Source organism: Acyrthosiphon pisum, chromosome A3, assembly GCF_005508785.2.
Source record: "Acyrthosiphon pisum isolate AL4f chromosome A3, pea_aphid_22Mar2018_4r6ur, whole genome shotgun sequence".
In the NCBI taxonomy this organism is placed as follows: Eukaryota; Metazoa; Arthropoda; class Insecta; order Hemiptera; family Aphididae; genus Acyrthosiphon; species Acyrthosiphon pisum.
In genome coordinates, this window is record NC_042496.1 from 29,881,404 (window position 1) to 29,901,642 (window position 20,239).

A 20,239-nucleotide genomic window follows, 5' to 3' on the forward strand; every position below is an offset into this window, starting at 1 on the left:
AAACAATGTTTTTCGTGAAGTTAACAGAAAAAGTTTAACACTAATTTCCACTATTATTTAGTGTTCATAGTTATTATTAGTTTATAGTGGTCGACGATTTCGATTGATAACAGTAAATTCTGTACTTATAACACAGCTTTCATAATATTACGTACCTATTATGGTATAGAAATATGTGACTTTTAATCACAACCACGGTACGTCTAGTGAATATTTATCTACCTCGATGCTTGGAAGTTCGAAACACAGACGACACACTTATATACTAACTATTATAGTACTATAGTACTATGCGGTTTGTGGTTACAGGTCTGGATCCACAGATATTTTATATTACAAAAATAAATAGAGGTACTGTATTGATATTATGCCCATAATAAACTTTTAAATATTTAAGACAAAATACTGTATTGGACGATGATATACTTTGTTTATGTGCTTGAAGGTCCGTGCTTATGGAATTTATCTTTTCTTTACTGGCATAATATATAAGTACACACCGATGTTCAAAATTCAAATAAATACACAATTCAAGTTATTATAGTAAGATTCAAAGTATTTTGTCCATAAAAATAGATGCTAAACATAAAACAGATGGTAAAAATAAAATACACCGACAATGATGCTGATATATGGAATAGTGGAAAAAAGTATAAAATAATAGTATAAACAATTGTCAATATTATATTTTAACTAATAACATTAAAGTGTTTATTATTTTTATTCACAATCTAAATAATAATATGTCTTAAATTGTAAAAAAATATAAAGTAGGTAAGTAAGTATTTGTACAAATATAAATTTAAAAAACGTATTAATTATAGTTTATAGCTTAGGATAAAATACTATTGTGGACGCCTAGCGATATGTGCCCCATGTAGCCGTGACTCCTCCCACAAATCAAGCTCTATTTAGGTACATTACCTATTTATATAAGTGTATATTATGGTGTCTTTAGGAGGCCCATTTAAATTTCATGGATATTATTAATTCCTATATTAACTCAAGTCATTATATGGTTAAATATAGTTTTAAACAATAGGCAACATAGTACATTAATATAATAGTTACAAAAAAAAGAAACTAATTCAAATATGTTGTTCTTTAACATTGTCAATGAAAATTTGTAAATATAGTTTCAGTTAGTACCAACATTATCCAATTCACTAAACTTCAGCTGTTGAATTTGGGTATTGTTCAAGGTGAGTCCAAACATACGTTCAATCGTCTGTTTGATGTCAACTCCCATCAAGGAATCCATTCCTAAGTCAGCTAAGGTAGACGTAGGCTTAACAGAATGCGGATCTTGAATCCCTGAATTACAAAAGAAAATATTAAAAATGTCATAATATTAACAAAAGAGAAATGCCTATTATTATAAAAATATCATTATACAAATATTAAATTTAATTATCTAATTTTGTTCTTTATAACAAGCAAAATATTAGGTAGTATTGTAAAATAGTAAAATACTAAAGAATTCAACTCAAAAACTCCAAAAACTAATTTTAGTTATGTATCCTTTGACCTAAATGACTAAAATAAACATAAACTATACATTTAGAGAAGATTTATATTCATCAAAGTTATCGGAAAACGTTATTGTAACAAAACACTAAATTCTCATTTCCATTCTCACTCTCATCAAAATTTCAAAAAGATTTCAAGATTTTTCAAGTAATCAAATTATGAAAGAAAAAAATATCAAAAAATACATCTAATAACAATTGTCACGATAAAAAAATTCATTTAAATACAGAACTATCATTATGACATATAAGTTAAAGGTTATATAGTTGACTATATAATATATGAATGGTTACTATCATTCATGACACAAAAACAATAAAAAACATTTTATTTTTAATAATTCGTAATCCGTATTGTACAAATAATTACCCATAATTCCGGAAACAATTTCTGTGAGCGATTGTGATTTTGAATTTTCCGTCAGTTTTCTTTTGGTTGGTATCACATGCGAAGCAACGACGGCTGAACTTTGTGTTAATAACGTATCCAACGCCGCTAGGCAAGACGATATTTTTTGGGCCAGAGTTCCATTGATTTCTTTTTCTTCGTTCCCACGAGTTAATAAATAAGCCATTCCGACGTCACCGATGCCTCCCCATTGAATAGATTGCTGTGAAATAAAATATAGTATAAAAACATTGATTCTAAAACAACCATTATAGGTACCGATGTATTGGATACAATGTGACTTGGTGATTCTTACCGCTGGCAGACCTCGTTTTTGTCTTTGCTCTGAAATTCGTTCCATGATGGAGTTTGCATAACCATAATTGGTTTGTCCTCTGTTACCCCGGCCACACGAAATGGAGGAAAATGTGACGAAATATTCCAAATCCTTGCTAACGCCTTCCGAAGCTTCGTCTAAATATTTAGTGGTTAAGACTTTACTGTTGTATACGGTTTGGAAGTTTTCAACTGTTTGGTTTTCAAAGATTCCGTCTCTCAAAACCTAATTTGTTAAATAAAAATCTTTAATTAGTGACGTTTTGAAAATCAATAAAAAAAAATGCGAGAAAAATGGTACCCCCGCTAAGTTGAAAATTCCACCAAGTGGTCCTAAACTGAGGGCCAATTCAACAGTATCCTTAGCTCCCGACAATGTAGTGAGGTCAAATGTGCCGATTTCCACTTTGATATTTTGGCTTTTCCAAATATTTAACCTATATTTCTGGTATCCAGTTTGAATTCCACTCCGAGAACAGAGAATAATATTTCTTGCCCCGCGTTCAATAGCCCACTCAGTGAGTTCCATTCCAAATCCACCAAGACCACCTAGTATAAATTTCAATTAAATTTACAATCTAAATATATATTTTCAACTAGTTTTACCTGATAGTATGTAACTTTTGCTTGGATCAAAGTACACCCGTCGGTATGCTGGAAAGTTTAATCTTGGAGACTCCCCAGTCACTTCAACGATTATCTTATTTCCAGTCTTATTACTAGCGTATGATCTACATAAAAAAATAATATATATTTTAATCTTAAACAATAACATAATATATTATTTTAGTTTACCTGAAAGCAGACTCGACATCAGAATATTGATAAATAGTGAACGGTAGAGGCTTTACGACGTCAAGTTTTAATCTTGATTCTATGAATGAATAAATATTGTCAACAGACGAATTATTTAAAATAGGAATATCTTCAAATTTAGCTGACACAACTCCAAACCCATTTTGTGAATCTAAGAATAAAATTAATATTAGTTATTTTTTTTACTAGAAAAATCAATAAACTTGACGAATAAATGTTTATTATTTTTTGAGCAAGTAATGTTTGACACGTAGTACCTACATAATATATTGAAACACCTATATAAATTTCAATAAAAATATGTATTCACTAGTTAAAGAAAAGAATATATTTTATTTATGATATGAAATCTAAGTTTTGAATACCAGAAATTGTCTATAAAGTCACTTCTTAAATGTAATTCAAATTATAAATAGAAAAACATATATGTTGAAATTTACTTGTTAAAACTGAAACATCTGTATTTTCGGTGTTGATGATTTTTGCATTATCAGCAAGCAATTCTGGCAGACGATTGGAACAATATTTGGACAGAATAGCGTAATCAACTCCTTTATTTAGTGTCAACTTTAAAACCGTGTGAATAAACTTTGCATCAAACCTTGTAGTTGAAAACTGACTCACCTTTATTTAATATACATTTAATATTAGGTACGCCGTAATATATTACATTCTTATAAATATTTTAATAACTCACTTCTGGGTAGGTGGTTTTAATAACTTCAAGTTGCTCATTAGTTTCAGCTATGACAAACACTTTGCACTTGAAAGAGAGTGCAATGGATATAGCCGCAAAGCTTACACTATTTTCACTAATAAATACCAACACATTCTTAGATTCCGATAAATTCCCTTTTTGAATTAGAGCGTAGGTGGCCTAAAATATATTAAAAATTTGTTTATTAAACCCAAATAATATGATTTTATTATCCGCAGACATCTTACCACATAGTAAGAGTATGGGACAGTGGCGGCTTGTCTCAAAGTCCAATTTGAGGGTACATTCCATAAAAGAGCATTCTTCTGATTGACTGTCGTTGAAAGAGCGCCAGTTTTAACCAATCCCATTACCTTTTGACCATTTGTTTTAATACCGGAAAACTCTACTCCAAAATCAGTTTTCTAAGAAAATATACATGTGACATAAAATCGTATAAAAATATGATTGAATAGTAAATCATTCACCATTGAAGAAATTGCTGCTAAATCGACATTATTAACACTAGCATATGATATTTTTATGGAATCATTGCTGTCGTAACTGTTGGAATATCTACAAATAACATGCAATCGAAAATAAACACAAGATGACAAACCATTTATGATAAGAAAATGTAGTATAATATATCTACTTTGAAGATTGAACCCATTGAAGTGTTGTCAGATCACCCTTGGAAAGTACGGACACTTGAGCATCAGCTGTTTGAACAATTGAAGCAAGTCTTGCATCGATCGGTAAATGTCTGTAGGATCCCCAAATTCCATATCTTTCCACGTTAAAGAACAAATCGATTTCAAGCAGTGTGGCAAAATCTTTCAAAGTATATTTTTTACCAGGCTCGGCGAGTATGCACCTATAGAATATATATATATATTATTATATCACGGTTATATTTATCATGAAATAAATTTACTACCTAATGGGATTTTCTTCACCACTAAATTCTTCTACTAAACATTTAGACAGCCCAAGAACACCGTTGATATTTTTATCACTATAAACTACAACTTTTTTGTTTGTATTTCCTTTAATATCGGCTAGTTCTTTTTTCAATGATTCAACCCACGAAAACTGTTCATCCTCGATGTTGAAAATTGAGTACTCGTATTTAGGAGAAACCTAAAAGAGTATTTAATATAATAAATTATTTAAAAAAACTGTATGATAATATTAACTTACTTTTTTTAAGAGGAAGTATTTCTTATTATCGTTTTCAATAACAGTCACCATTTGGAGATTAAATGATGTCAGTGTTGACGTAGAAATGGCATCCGTATTTTCGACCAAAAGAACAAATCCTCTCGGAGCTAGAGCCGCAGAAATTTTACCCAATAATGTACCATCAAACTGAATATCGTCGGCAACTATCAAATGGTATTCATCAGGCAACGATGCATTTTGGATATTGAACTCAACAATCTCAATATCCAATGACGATAATTTGCTTTGATCGATATTAACTGGCTTGTTCGAAAGAACTGTATAGTTCACCTAAATCAACGTAAAGGTCGTCAATTTATATACCTAAATAAAAAAAATCGATCAGATTTCTAAAATTCCTTACATAAAAATTTGCTTCTGCTTCTATTATTTGAACAATATCGAAAGCCAATACGCTCTTGTTGTGGACTTCTGCTGCTTTAACATGGTGTACTCCTATGTTTTCCATGAATAAACCAATCAAAGAGTAAAGAACCTCGTACGTAGATAAGTCTTTTGACTAATGAAACAAAACACAACACATTTGTTTTACTGACAATTTTCGAATTAATTAAACACTTACTGTATACGTGAACGGAATAAACGAGTGACGTTCCAGAGTGGCTGGAAGTTGTGCATTCTTTTTCAAAGGAGCCGGTGTCACTTTCAAATTAGAAATAGTAACTCCACCCGATTGCGTTGTTTTAGCATAGCTAAAATGGTTTACTTCAATTTCTAAGTATATGCCAAATAAAATATGTTTTTAGTTACTGTGTACATTCGACCTTTAGGTTTTTATGCATTACCTTTACTGTTCAACGATCCTTTAGCTACTTGCTTATGGTACACGGGGTCAATTATAACTTCTTTGATGTAAGTTGGTAAACGAAGTTCTCTAGTTTTGATAGATATAAGTTCAAATTGTAAAAGTGTATCAATATAAGATACCCAATTTCCGGTCCATGCAACTTTACCTTTGGATCCTAAAAAACAACAACATAGCTATATTTATCTTGTATACAAATCGTTTGTAAAGCTTACCTTCTTTGTTTGCTTTCACAAAACCTAAAAATTCATCTTTATACTGATATCCACGAAGTCTCAATTCCTTGTAAAAATCATCAGAATTCAAATCCATTTGTTCTGAAATGGTAGTGAGATGTTCCATTTGATTTTCTTCAGAACTTTCGTTTAGTAATTTTACACAACCCGAAACTGTTAAAGACCCTCCTTCTAGGAGCTCAAACTCGCCTGATCCATTAAGTATGTTAATGTTGAACAGGACACTGCCTTAATACAAAAATAGCATACATTTAATTGAAAATAAAATTACCTAAGATGATTTTATGTACCCTCAATATTAAGAACTGTTGGCCTAAGAAATCTTATATTATGGAAAATGACTGGAACATCTTCATACCATTTCGCTTGTAATTTGGCAATAGCTTTCCACACTAATGTCTACAATTTAACAATTCGTATACAAATAAATACCATAAATATAAATACTATCAGTTAGTAACCAAATGAGGAAAATTTTTTTATAAATCTATTTTTCAATATCGTAATTTTTTATATAATTTCTGTTGATAATAGTTATATTATTAAATCAAAAATCCAGTAAAAACTGTAAGAATCGGTTTTGAATGATGTTAGTTTAAAAAAAAACTATTCTGTTTGATTTGAAACTTGTCCTTATTTTAACTATAATAGGTGATTTTTCATATACCAAAATTGATTGTCATTACAAAAAAATACTATATACCTATTTCTAATTCAGAGCAGTGGGTTTTACAATAATGTATGTTTTTTGTTCTTCATCACTTATTAGAAGAGAAAAATAACTGTGAGTGTAACGAGTGCGCGAGGATGAAGTGAAACTTCTTTCAGTTTTTCAACTGGTAGAATATTTGGTTTGTGTATTGGAATAAAACCAAAAAACTAAAATCTATTATATTTTGAAAATATTAATTTTTGTTATATTTATCAACCTTATCAAATCAAACATGCCAAAATCAAACGAATCTCATGATCTTAAGGGGATTGAAGGTGGCGATTTAATAAGGGGTTGTGTATAGACAATTCGATGTCTTTTACTCGTTACGCAGTGTGGTTGTGTGCGAAGTAAATTATCATTAATGTGCGTAGATACGTTTGGAATCTATCGTGTGAAACTCTCGCACGCACACGCACATGTCAATAAATCGAGAAAAACGAAATATATTCTTCTATACATCACTTATAAAAACTAGCAAAAGCGGTAGTAAACTAAACATACTTCCTGAAGTTTGATTGTAATTTCGAAAAAAAGAGTTGAATTTGTAAGGTCCTAGACTATGCTTTGTAGGCACCACTTTTTTGATATAAAACGCAAAAAGCCCAAAATAAATACAAATGTAATGCAATTATTTCATGATATTTTTTAAAAAAATATCCAAATTTTATGGTCCTTTACAATTGAAAATTGAAAATCGACTTCCTAGAAAGCCTAGTTATTTTGCAAAAGAATTCATACATATATTAAAAATTTAAATCGGAGATTCGGAAGTATGTTTAATTTACCACCGCTTATTAGTCTAAAACGTACGAAAAATACGTGACATGCGATCCCTTTAACAGCATATTTTTTTCGTTTGATTTTATCATGTTTCATTTAGATAGATTATGAAATATAATAACAATTAATATTTTTAATAATATAATAGATCATTGGGTGTCATAATCGTCCGTGAAGACACGAAAACCAAAAAAAAAGCAACAAAAATGTTGTTCCTAACCGGAATCGAACCTGTTATACCGTGATTTACTAGCTTCATGAACTACGTTATATCAACGTGACGGCGGTCCACCGTGACGCACATAATCTTTTTTTTTTCGTACCCCTGGCAGGAAGTTTCACTTTAAAAATCGCCTCAATTTTCAACTTTTGGGAGTTTTCTGGTTGAAAATTGAATCGAGACGATACTTATTGGTTTTTTGGTAGGAGAGGGGGGACTAGAAAAACAAAAACAAAGTCAGTTTCGATAACTTGTGCAAGCGCGTACGAGTGTTATAAAACTTAGTCCTCTCGTCCACACGCTTATTGATCCACACTCACACTAATAATCATTTACAACTAACACAAACCTAACGTCGGTGAAGACGAGATAACAAAATTGCCTGCATCGTACCCCTTAAATATTGCCACTATGAGCCATTATAGGCAACGTAATCAATATTTGAAATCCAATGCGCGCTGTAGATAATAATCCACAAAATAAAAATTAATATAATCAGACCATTCGATGAGGCGTGCGTTTTTCATGTGAAGCGTGTTTTGAGCAAAACATCACGCTTATCAAGGTTGGCGGTGGTGCCATTGACATGCAACGCGGGTATAGATAGCCCAGTAACCGACACCTGTATTAGTATAATACTACTGCACTCAAACTAATCATTTACAGCTAAGTACTAACTCAAAGACCACAGTCAGCGGGTATGTGATTGCACATTGCCTAAATATTCCTCTTTATTAAAATATAGACTCAAGCAGCGACCATAAGAACACAATAATTTTTTATGAGCTATGGAGACCAGATAATATTTATCAGTCTCATTAATCATTATCCATTTATTTATCAAGATATTTAGTGCTGGAGGTTAAGAAGAAGTTTATTGTATCCAGATTGGACTCATTCAATTGAATTAAATATGCGACGCAAATACGCAATGAAGTTTATGTTTCGATTTCTATTATATTATTTGAATAAGGTCTTTTTAGCCCAAGAAATGTCAATGGATTTCCGCCTATGCTTTTCACACACTGATAAGTCACTACAGTATTATAATAAAAATATTAAAACGTTATTTTCATTCAAACACGATCGACTTCATCCCCCTTATATGCAAAAAAAATGGTTCTAGACATAAACTTTAAAGTTAAACAATAATATTTATATACATTCATTTTTAGTTTTTAGTGTCTTAGAAAAAGCACACTATATCTATAAAGGCATATTCTGCGGTTTTCGTTGTATGGATATCATAATGTATCTTAAATAACATTGAAACAAGAAGTATTAAAAAAAAATTGTAGGTAATCATACTATATATCCTGCAGCTGGATACAGTACACGACCATCAATAGTATGTCCGATTAAATATTTATTTTCATCTGTTTTTATATCAACTTCAACTTGATTATCATCTGAACCAGAACTCTAAAAATAAAAGTTTACATTTGAATAAAATTGGATTACTCAATTATAAACGATTAATCAAATACATAAAGATAAATACATAGATACCTAAAATCTAAATGCATACACTCAGAAAAAAAACAATTTTTACTTTTAAGGATTGGGTATCATTAATTTTCAGCGTTATAATTTATTTAAAAATAATTATAATTATTTAATAAGAAGTATTGGTCTTTAATTTAATAATGTTTTACTAATAATATATACTATTCGTTTTACATAAATATCATTAATTTAAGTAAAAATGTAATAAATTACATTATACTTGGCATTGTATTAATTAAGAACAAGTTTCATGTTTCGATTAAAGAAATATTCACATTTTTATGAATACACGTCATAGGCTCGAAAACAATAATAATTATGCCTGTTTTTCATTAAAACTATTAAAATTTTTTTCTGAGTGATAAAATCTATAAAAAAAACATATTTTAACGGTTTTAAATTACTTTTTCGACGAAATTGGGCACTACATAGTCGTTTGAATGATCCCACTTCAACATTGGAGATATCATTGGAGTTCCTCTAACTACTGGGTACTCAACTTTCCCATACAATTTTTTTAATTGCGGCTCTGCTCCGGCAATATATAACCTATAATAAATAGAATCATATTTTAACATGAAAATAATATTATAAAGTTCCAGAATCCAGATAAATAAATGCTTACTTTCCAATTGCTTCCAATAAGAATTTCACATGATTTGAAACCGTTTTTTTAGTCAAACTGACATTTGTAACTGTAGGAGAGAGTGATCTTTTCAAAATAGCTTGTAATAAACAATGAGGGGCAATTTCAATCGCTATAGCATTTTCAGGTACATGCTTCATTGCACCATGAAAGTATACCGGTGAGCTTATATTATTTAAATGGTAATCCGCTGACGAGCACTGGGCTTCCTGTGTATTCCATTTGTGTTCGGGAAATGTAGTACTTTTCCATCGACTGGATCTTGGTTTAGGATTGGCCATTATCTACATAAAAATAAAATAGGTACGTATATTAAAATAACTATCATTTAAATAAATGAGGAAAGTGCCTAAGGGAATTATAATCAAGTCTTTTTTTAACGAGTAATAAAGACTATTAACCTATGTACCTTATCATAATACGGTTTTAACAACGGTATAAGTTCATGTAGGTATGGTGAATGAAAAGCGTATCCCATCGAGTCTACGGGCTTAGCGAATATACCTTCTTGTCTTAGAGTTTCGGCAAATTTCAAAGTTACGTCTTTAGGTCCTGAAATAGTAACACTGTCTGCACTGTTATGACAAGCAGCGATTATACCAGCGGGAAGTCTTTTTTGCATCTCTTCCCACGATAGTCCTACTGCAACCATAGCTCCAGCTGGAACGTTAATTTGTGTTAAAATTTTAGACCTCCAGTACATTGTCATCAATGCTTCTTCCAAAGTGAAGCAACCATCTGCATATGCACACGCAAGTTCACCAACTGAATGGCCAATGATACCATCGGGGTTGATACCAAGCGAGCGTAAGATATCAACAAGACCTATCTAAAAATAACAATATTTATGTAAAACAATACATGATTGTTATACGCATACAATATTTAGTTAGCAATTAGGTAGCTAAAGTTACCTGGACAATAATAATTGTGATCGTAACATTGACTATACTTTTAAAAGTATTTTCATCGGATTTATAAAATAAATCATTAACACTAAAGTTGTATGGAATTAAAATTGAATGTGCAGTGTCTACAGTTTGTTTAAAAACTTTAAACTTCACTAAATCAGCGACTAAATCTAACGATTGACTTCCCATTCCTGGAAAAATGAAGTAGATTGGCCTTTTATCACCGGGAACGTTTCCTTGCTAGAATATATATAAGTTTAATTTTTTTCATCAGTTTTCTAATTAACTTAAAACTTACAGCTATTTCAACATTCCGAGGAGTTTCCCCGAGAATTGAGTATCCAGAAAACTTGTAACCGGGAATCGGAGATTTGTAAATATCATCAATCAAAGATAAAAGATCATTGTTATCCGCATAGCTCTCTACCTAAAAAATAAATACCATATCTATTTAGGCGTAGTTACTTAAGTTGCAATATAGTATTTTAAGGTAATATAATATTTAACTAATATTGTATGTATATTATTAATTGAACATGCATACAGATAAATTATAGTAGGTTCGATAGAATTATAGACTAAATTATAAATTATCATATACTACTAACGGTCTCAAATTGTTCAGTCAATGCGTCTCTAGTTCGTCCTGACAAAAATACTAGCCTCGGAATTTCAAGTGTTGGCAACGGCGTTGCATGCGCTTTTTTATCGTTACCTCTTAGAATAACATGAACGTTTGTACCTCCAACGCCAAATGAATTAATAGAAACCATATTTCCTGGTAATGGTGTTTGCTTATCAACAACCTAGTACATTTAAATTAATTAATACAATCTAATTTTAGTTTAACAAAATATGTGATAATACCTTCAGTTCTCCACTAACGAGTTTTGGAATATTGTGGTTCAGTGTTTCAAAATTAATATTAGCAGGAATAATCCCTGTTTCCAATGCATAAAGCACCTTAGCTATCGATACTAAGCCCGATACTGGTTCTGCGTGGCCCACATTTGATTTAACTGAGCCAACAAGCAAAGGAGTTTTACGGCCAACACAAAATACATCCGAAATGGCGTTCAACTCTTGTTTGTCTCCAACCTATATTAATAAGATAATTTAAAAAATGATCGTGAAAATTAATACAATTGACCTACACCGGTCCCTGTTCCGTGAGCTTCGACATAATGGACATCACTAGGATTTAAATTTGCACGAGCGTAAGTATCTCTGATTAGCCGACTTTGCACTGACTGTGAAGGATATGTTGCGCCTTCGATTTTGAACCCATCGGTATTGGTCGACGTTCCTACGACAGTCGCGTATATACGTTTGGCATCTGACGATTTTCTTATGTAAAGAGCAATAATAGCTTCACTTCTTACGTAACCATTAGCTAAATGGATTATATAAATAATTATGTTTTTTTTAATTATGGTAAACGTTAATACATCCTGTCGACTAAACTAACCACCAATGTCAAAAGGTCTACTTGTTCCAGTAGGACTAAGCATATTATACCGATGATACATGACTGAAACAGCCGGTTTTAAGAGCAAATTAGTTCCTGCAACAATAGCTGCATCGCATTGGCCCGTCTGTATCGCAGTTATGGCTTCGTGTAGACAAAATAACGCGCTCGAACATGCAGTATCAATGGCAGCACTCGGACCTGTTCAAAATTATTTGAAAGTTCGTAACCAACAAATTCTTTTATACTGAACATTTTAATAATTAATAATTACCATTAAAATTGAACTGAAATGAAAGCCTGTTAGCCAGCATAGATCTAATTGCACCGATAGTTTCATATCCAGACATTTTTCTGGTGTACGTTCAAAATAATCCGACGATTCGGTGGTCATCATACCAACGTACACTCCCGTTCTTGTTCCACGTATATCCTGTGGGTTAACACCTATGAATGTTAAATGATTTGTCACAAGTACAAATTAAATGATTACTACAAAAATACATTTCCTATAATAGTAGCTTATAAAAATACCTGCATCGACTATTGCTTCGTGTGTAACCTCGAGTAAAATCCTTAGTTGTGCATCCATGGCATTAGCCAGTTTTGAATGAATTCCAAAAAACTCTGCGTCGAACTTGTTTATTTCCTTTAACTTTCCTGTCCTTGACGGAACACCATACATTCCTATGTGATAAAACATATTTAACTTACTGTTTAGAACATGTTTTAATCATTAACTTGAAGATAAATAATCGCTTATACAACTGAATACGCATTATCTATTACAAAAGAAAGCTGACAATAACTAAATTATTCAAAATTGAATTTACCCGGAGACCATCTTCTGTTATCGACTGTCAATAAATCAGCGTTATTGTACAATTTTTGTTTGAATTCTTCAGTGGAGTTACATTCTGGAAATCGTCCAGCAATACCCGATATCACTACTTCGTATGCTTCCGGCATGTCTGAAAATTAATAAATTGTTATTAATTTTATCAATAATTATAATAGTATACACGTACGTAATTTAATTGATTGAAACGGTGGTAATTCAGATAAACTATGCTCTAGAATAATTTCCTAATCTTTGATTATTTTTTCAACAATTATTAAATGGGTACCTATAATTATTGTAAATGTTCATTATCCAAAAAAAATCCCATTACATTAGATATTATAATTAGTTTTTAATTAATTTATCCCTTGATAACGAATTAATTGTTGATGAAATATTATCTTTTACCAGTGAATAGAAAAATAATGGGCGGTATTTTTTTTTGTTTTAAAAATTAAAAACTATTATTTGCAATGATAATAATATAGATAGGTATATTCAATAAAAAATAAATAAAAATTGTTCGTCGTAAAAATCGCTTTACATTAGAAATGTATACGTTATAGGTACGTTAGATTATTATGATACACTATAATTAGTAGGTATCTAATTACTAATATTCTTAAGCATATTAATTGCAATAATTGACATAGGTAATCATAACTTGCTCAAAACTGATGTACAAACACGAATAATATTTTACCTTTAAGTTTTATTATAAGTAAATTCAGTCCTATATTAAAGCTAACTACACAACATTTATTCGGCAAATGTTCGAAAATGTCAGATCGTGTGTATTAGGTGCCTATATATTTTAACGCTGGTGTGTGTGTATGTGTGACGTCCTCTTAAGTAAGTGGTATAATTATCTAATCATATTAAGGACAATAATATAAGCATTCAGTCACTAGTCAGTGAAGTCTATAAATTTAATATTTTAACCGTCAAGACGTCTTATTGTTTTATAAATTGTTAAGTTTAAATTAAAAAATATATATTAAAGTTAGACAAGTGGGTACCACTCTGCTGTACAGTAGTTGTAATGTATGTGTTATATTTGAATACAATGATAAACCATTGTATACGAAAAACGATTCTTAGCGGTTAGTATAATCCTTATAATATTATTAGTTTTTATTCGTTGCTATGGTGATAATGATAAACAAATCGTTAGAAATTAAAATCCCATTTTATCGGTTTTGCGTAATTTGTCGGTAGTTTTTATCGACGCTTTCTGAAACTACTTGGAATTTTCAATTTTTACCTCTCAAAAGTACCAACTAGGTTCACTTTTCTATCAGAAGAAATGCTGAACTCGAAAATCGAAGCATGCTTACTATCCAAAATGATGCTGACAGACAAAAAAAAAACACACATCATTTTAAAACCAATACATTCTTTCACTCCGCTCAGAATCTAAAAGGGGTAAGTGAATGTCCCTCTGCTGTACGGTAAGTTACAAGTGGCTCACTCTAATGGAAGGTATTAAATTTGAATTCAATGATATAATATCATTGTATACGAAAAACGATTTCTGAGCGGAGACGGTTTGTCAGTCTAGGAAATTTTTTTTTATATTAATTATATTATAGCCGGTAAGTTGAAATAATATTATAAAATTACAAAAAAATAACTAAAATCTTTATTCTTGGTTATTTAATATATAATTTCAATATAAATGTTCAACCCTTAGCTATGAAGGTGCTAAAAATATGTTACTTTAAAGAGGTAATTTTTCGATTTTCTCAATAGTTATTTAATGGTGTACGGGAAAAACCACTGACAAATTACGAAAAACCACTAAAACGAGATTTTAATTTCTAAGGCTTTGTTTATCACCATAGAAACGAATTTAAAAAGGTGGGCAAGTGGATGTCGCTCTGCTGTACAGTAGGTTACAAGTGGGTCACTGTACAATGGATAGTATTAAATTTGAATTCAATGATATAATATCATTGTATAAGAAAAACGATTCTGAGCGGAGACGGTATGTTAGTCTAGGTATAAGACATAATATTATATACTTATATCTATGGTATTAAAAGAAAATTGACTTATAATATAAGTACCTATAATAAATTCAAAATTAATCATATCACAATATCCATAAGGTACTTATAACGCGATATACATCAACAATAAACCGTGATACTATCATTGATCACAATCTTAGATTTCAAAAGAAAAATTTTTACGAATTCTTAAGTCAAAATAATTTGCTAATTTTCGTGATTTTTACATGTTTTGTCAATTTTTGAACTTTAATATTGCTAAAAAAAAATAACTGTGACTAAGGATTTTTAATATTTTTCAAATGTCATTGTAACAATATAGTAGAGGAGCCTTGTATTAAATGTCCAAGTATTTTTACTCAACAAATAAAGTTTTTTTGACATTCATAGAAAAAAAACTAATAAAATTGGAAACTGAAATTGTCCGTAAACAGCTCAAAACAAATCAAAATATTTTGAAAATTTTAACATGAATAGAAAATGGAAATATAAACAACCAGTGAAAATGTCATGTACCTATCTACGATAATTTGTTTTAAAGTTACACCAAAAACCAAAATCAATTTTATCGAAAACAGATTTTGCGTAACAATTCCCGTTTTTCCTTAATTTTTCTTTTGTTTTTCACGACGCTTTTGAAAACTACTGGAAAAAATTCACTTTTGACCCACCAAAGTATCAACTAGATTCACTTTCCTATCAGAAAAGATACTGTTGAAGAAAATCAAAGTACTTTTACTAAAAGGTGATGACAGACACAAAAAAAAATTTTAAAACACACATATCATTGTAAAATAAATACATTCATCGTTCCACTCAGAATCGTTTTTCGTATACAATAATATTATTATATCATTAAATTCAAATTTAATACAATATACACTTGTAACCTACTGTACAACAGAGCGACATCCACTTACCCGTTTTTTTTTTTTTTATATAATTTTCGAATATTTACCTAGATTTATTTCAAAAGGTTTTTTCAGGGTATTAGCTAGGTCTTAGGCCTTATACATTCTAATGTTAATAATAATTAAAAATAATTGAAAAATTGAAAAATTATAATAATATCTATAACATTATAATAATGTTTTTAAAGATAAATTAGGCACTTTTAATAAATACGAAATCGTATTAAAATTTAAAATCAAAACTGTGGCAATATTTTTTTCAAGCCTATTATATAGCGGTTTATTTAATTGGTACTAAAAGAAAAAATTTAAAATAAATTTGAGTGTTTGGTTACAACGTAGGTAGGTAATATTCTGGATCCCGTTGACTATAGTTGTCAGTGATCAAATCCAGTCTCCAACTATATTATTATTGAAACCAGACGGTACAGTTAAAATTTGCAAAGGTTTCAAAATAATAAAATGGCTAAAAAAATAGAGGCTGAAACACCGCAGTCTCCTGTTGGAATTGTCATATCGTATGCAATGATTTTAGGTTATTTTATTTATTTTATTGAATCGAATTGATTCATTACAGTGAAATACTCAATGGCGAGTTGCACTCGAAATATTCCATGCCTACAACATATATTGATTTTACCAGTTTTGTTTTGCAAGTTTAATTTGTTATGTCATTTATAGAATAAATTTATTACGGCTTTATCAATTTCGTAATTTATAGTTGCTTAATAATGATTATTGATTAAGAATAAAATATAAAAACAGGAACAAATAATAATTAATGGTTGTCGTTATCAACACACGTTCGTGAATTTTACTTCATTACAATACCTACATACGTTCATTCAGTACCTAATATTATACAGTAACTACCATATCATATATCAGTAACATTTTCTGAGTTTAAATTATATTATAAGGAGTTAAATAATCTAAAAATCAGGACGGTACCTATTTATTATATGTGAAACTATAGTTATTAAATTTAAATTTTCCCGAACCACAGCCGTTCGATGAAATAATTACGGTTATGAACCCCTGAAAACGTTTGTATGAATTTTATATTCTAATGTATGAAGACACAAATCTAAAATCTTACATTTAGCGCCATAAACGCGAAACCGAAATAAATTATTTGGGTGGCAAGCTTTGCAGTTTGCTTACTAGGTACTAATAAATACAATTCATAAATAAATATATAACTAAAAATACAAATTAAAATAAACACATTTAACACTACTATAAATTATCAATAACAAATATTATAAACAAATTTAAATTATTTATTAAAACTATAAACCTTCATTGAAGTGTGGCGTGACCTATCGTCATTGAGTAGGTCACGGAATGGATATTGTGTTAAATTTGAACTAATTGAGTGTAGAAAATAATAATATATTATAGGTTCATTGAAGAAAAGTTTCAAGTCTCTATACATTTTATTTTGAATGACAACAAAAGAAATAAAATCATATCAGGAAATATCGCTATCTACAACGTTTAGAAGTTTAGATATCCTGTGATTTTGTCAAAATTTAAATTTCAGACACTTATAAATTCATTTATACTATAATATGTAGGTATATTATCGATATTTTGAAATAGGTAGAAGAAACACTTGTGAAGCACATACCTATTGTACTAGATTTTACAAAAAATAAAAATTTTACCAACATGAATAAAAAAAGTCAAAAATTTCATACGTATAAAAATTGCTTTAGAGGAAAAAAATATTTTGAAAATGATGACACGTCAAAAATGTTAATAAACATATATTATCTGTATAGCTACACTCTGGAATTAAAATCGTACGAACCTTTAATTATTTGTTGTCCAAAAATATATTATGAAGAAAATGCCACAGAAGTGAAAATCGGCTCGAGATTAACACTATTACTAGTGAAATGAAATCTGATTTGTCTAAATGACGATTGAACACTAAAATGAGAATGGACATGTATATCAAAAATAATAATAAAAAATAAAAATGTATACAATTTATCTAAAACCTATTCCCGCGTTACATATAATATGTAGGCATTATGATTATATTTTAGGAACAAACGTGTACTGCAGTTTTATATTCGATAACAAAGGTCACACTTTGACTATTAATTAGTTTCGGCGCAGTGCAATATATATATAAATAAGCATAATAATATATATTAATATTATCCTAATTATTACAAACATATCTGAAAACATGATTTTATTATTTTGTTAATGTTTATAGAAATTAGTTTTTTATTTATTGTACGCATTAATATAACCATTAACCAACCTATTGCAATTAATCAATGATCAGTGAATTTTACGTAACTCTTTTTAAATTATTATTGTTATTTTTATTCATTTATTTAAATTGTATTCTGTAATCGTCCATATATTCAAAGAGTAAATCATATTAAATGATCAATAATTGATGAAAAATTCAAATGGAATTATCATATAGGTAGATAAATTAGTTAATACTACCAGGAAATTATTTTATAACTTTAAAAGTTTAAAAATATGTTTTTTGTTATCTGTTTTCCTGAAGCAATTTAGTGCTATTTTGTAGTTTTTAATCACTGACTCGCAATTCTCATTCTACACGAGACTTTTTTTTTTACGAAAGGATTTTACTTATTGTGCATTCAGCGGCTTCAGTGATAGTACTTGAAAATGTTTCTACTATATTACTATAGTAATACTATAGACAATAGTTTATACTATTGTCTATATCTGTTCAGAGATTTGTTTGAAAAAGAATTTTAAATTGTTTGCTTACTAATAGGTTGTCGACCATGTTAGAGAATTAGGACCAGTTGGGGTTTCGTAGAAGCCATTTGGGAGTTGTTTAAATTTGAATAGTTTTAAGGTTATCGGCCAATGACCATTACAATTGCATGGCATTTGGACGGACCAATCTATTGATGCTTCTAATGATGCGGATGCAATTTATAAATCGATGGCGGAGAAGCTATTGTGAATAGCTTTATGTCATGTATATAACTGCCATCGTTGAGGAGGACTATTGAGTCGCTATCTAAAAGTTTTTCAATATTTTTTCCTCGACTATCTGTGTAGTTAGAACTTATAGTTATAAAGTATTTCTATTATTAAAGTCACCGAGTAATAGGAAGGGACAAGGTACTTAGATATGGACGTGTAGTTGTTAAATGAGGGTTTCAAGGTCTGTAAGATTGAATGAGGTCTGCGCTATCCTTGGCGAGTAAATTGCATATTATATGCTGGGGTTTTTAATTGATGTTATTTTTATTGCAATTGCTTCTGGTAGAATATTAAGAGTGATATTCTGATGACGATGAAGCAAAAATACAAACCCATCCACTGGCTCAACCGAGATTTTGTGGTTCTTAAAATATCCTTTGTAATTTTTGAGAGTGGGTTTATTTTTATTGTTTTTTAGGTTGGTTAAACAAACGGCTGACGGTTGAAGATATTCGGTGGACGTCTGGTAGCTCCTCGAAATAGCTATTACCTATATTCGTTACATTGAACTATTTTTTCTCATTGTGCTTGGCGTAGGTAATTGTTGTGGCAGGAGCAAGTTGAAGTACACGATATTGGTAATATTAATGTTGTATTATCTTAATTTTTTTTTTGTGATTGTATTATTTTGATTGCTTATTCTACTGATTGGTGTACCACGCATCGTACTGATACGTGCCAAGAAAGTTTAAGATCGGCACAATAGATGAACTGGCCAAATAAAATTAAACCTGACTTGTAGTCTGGATGACGGTTAATCGTTAAAATGAAATAAACATGTTCATAGACTTCTTTAATTCGATAATAAAGGCACACTGTGCACACTCGTGTATTATTTGATTACACGGTCGCTTCGTTTAGTAATTCATAACAATAGTCCTTATCACTGGAATATTCTGATTTACAGAAATCTAATTGTTATATCAATCGATAACATAATAAGCCTTAGATACAGATAGAGATTGTTATTTTTTTAATATTGTGATATTGGATGGGAAACTCATCGTATGTTAAAGAGTTAGGAATGTACCTTTCATTGGAATAGATTTCGTTAGCTATTGGTGTAGGTATATAATATTTAATGTATAAAGTGTAATTTTACTTTATAATAATATCAATGTAAAAATCATTGTATGCTCATTTTAATATTTCACAACCAATGTTTTATTTAATTACAAAGTTT

The 20,239-nt window shown here is 30.0% G+C and overlaps 1 protein-coding gene across 1 annotated transcript in view; it reads right to left on the minus strand.

Annotated features, from left to right (window-relative positions):
- Window positions 1–729: 729 nt before the first annotated feature.
- Window positions 730–20,239, minus strand: part of LOC100570193 (fatty acid synthase) — a 32,766-nt gene continuing 13,256 nt past the window's right edge. The window contains exons 18-32 of the mRNA XM_029491053.1: window positions 5,574–5,725; window positions 5,355–5,510; window positions 4,970–5,281; window positions 4,707–4,909; window positions 4,422–4,643; window positions 4,255–4,342; window positions 4,015–4,191; window positions 3,767–3,946; window positions 3,510–3,693; window positions 3,049–3,220; window positions 2,860–2,984; window positions 2,555–2,802; window positions 2,234–2,479; window positions 1,900–2,140; window positions 730–1,314 (exon numbers count right to left, since the gene is read on the minus strand). Of these exons, the coding sequence (XP_029346913.1) occupies window positions 1,139–1,314; window positions 1,900–2,140; window positions 2,234–2,479; window positions 2,555–2,802; window positions 2,860–2,984; window positions 3,049–3,220; window positions 3,510–3,693; window positions 3,767–3,946; window positions 4,015–4,191; window positions 4,255–4,342; window positions 4,422–4,643; window positions 4,707–4,909; window positions 4,970–5,281; window positions 5,355–5,510; window positions 5,574–5,725 (2,882 nt within the window). The 3' untranslated portion in view covers window positions 730–1,138. The remainder of the gene's footprint in view (window positions 1,315–1,899; window positions 2,141–2,233; window positions 2,480–2,554; window positions 2,803–2,859; window positions 2,985–3,048; window positions 3,221–3,509; window positions 3,694–3,766; window positions 3,947–4,014; window positions 4,192–4,254; window positions 4,343–4,421; window positions 4,644–4,706; window positions 4,910–4,969; window positions 5,282–5,354; window positions 5,511–5,573; window positions 5,726–20,239) is intronic.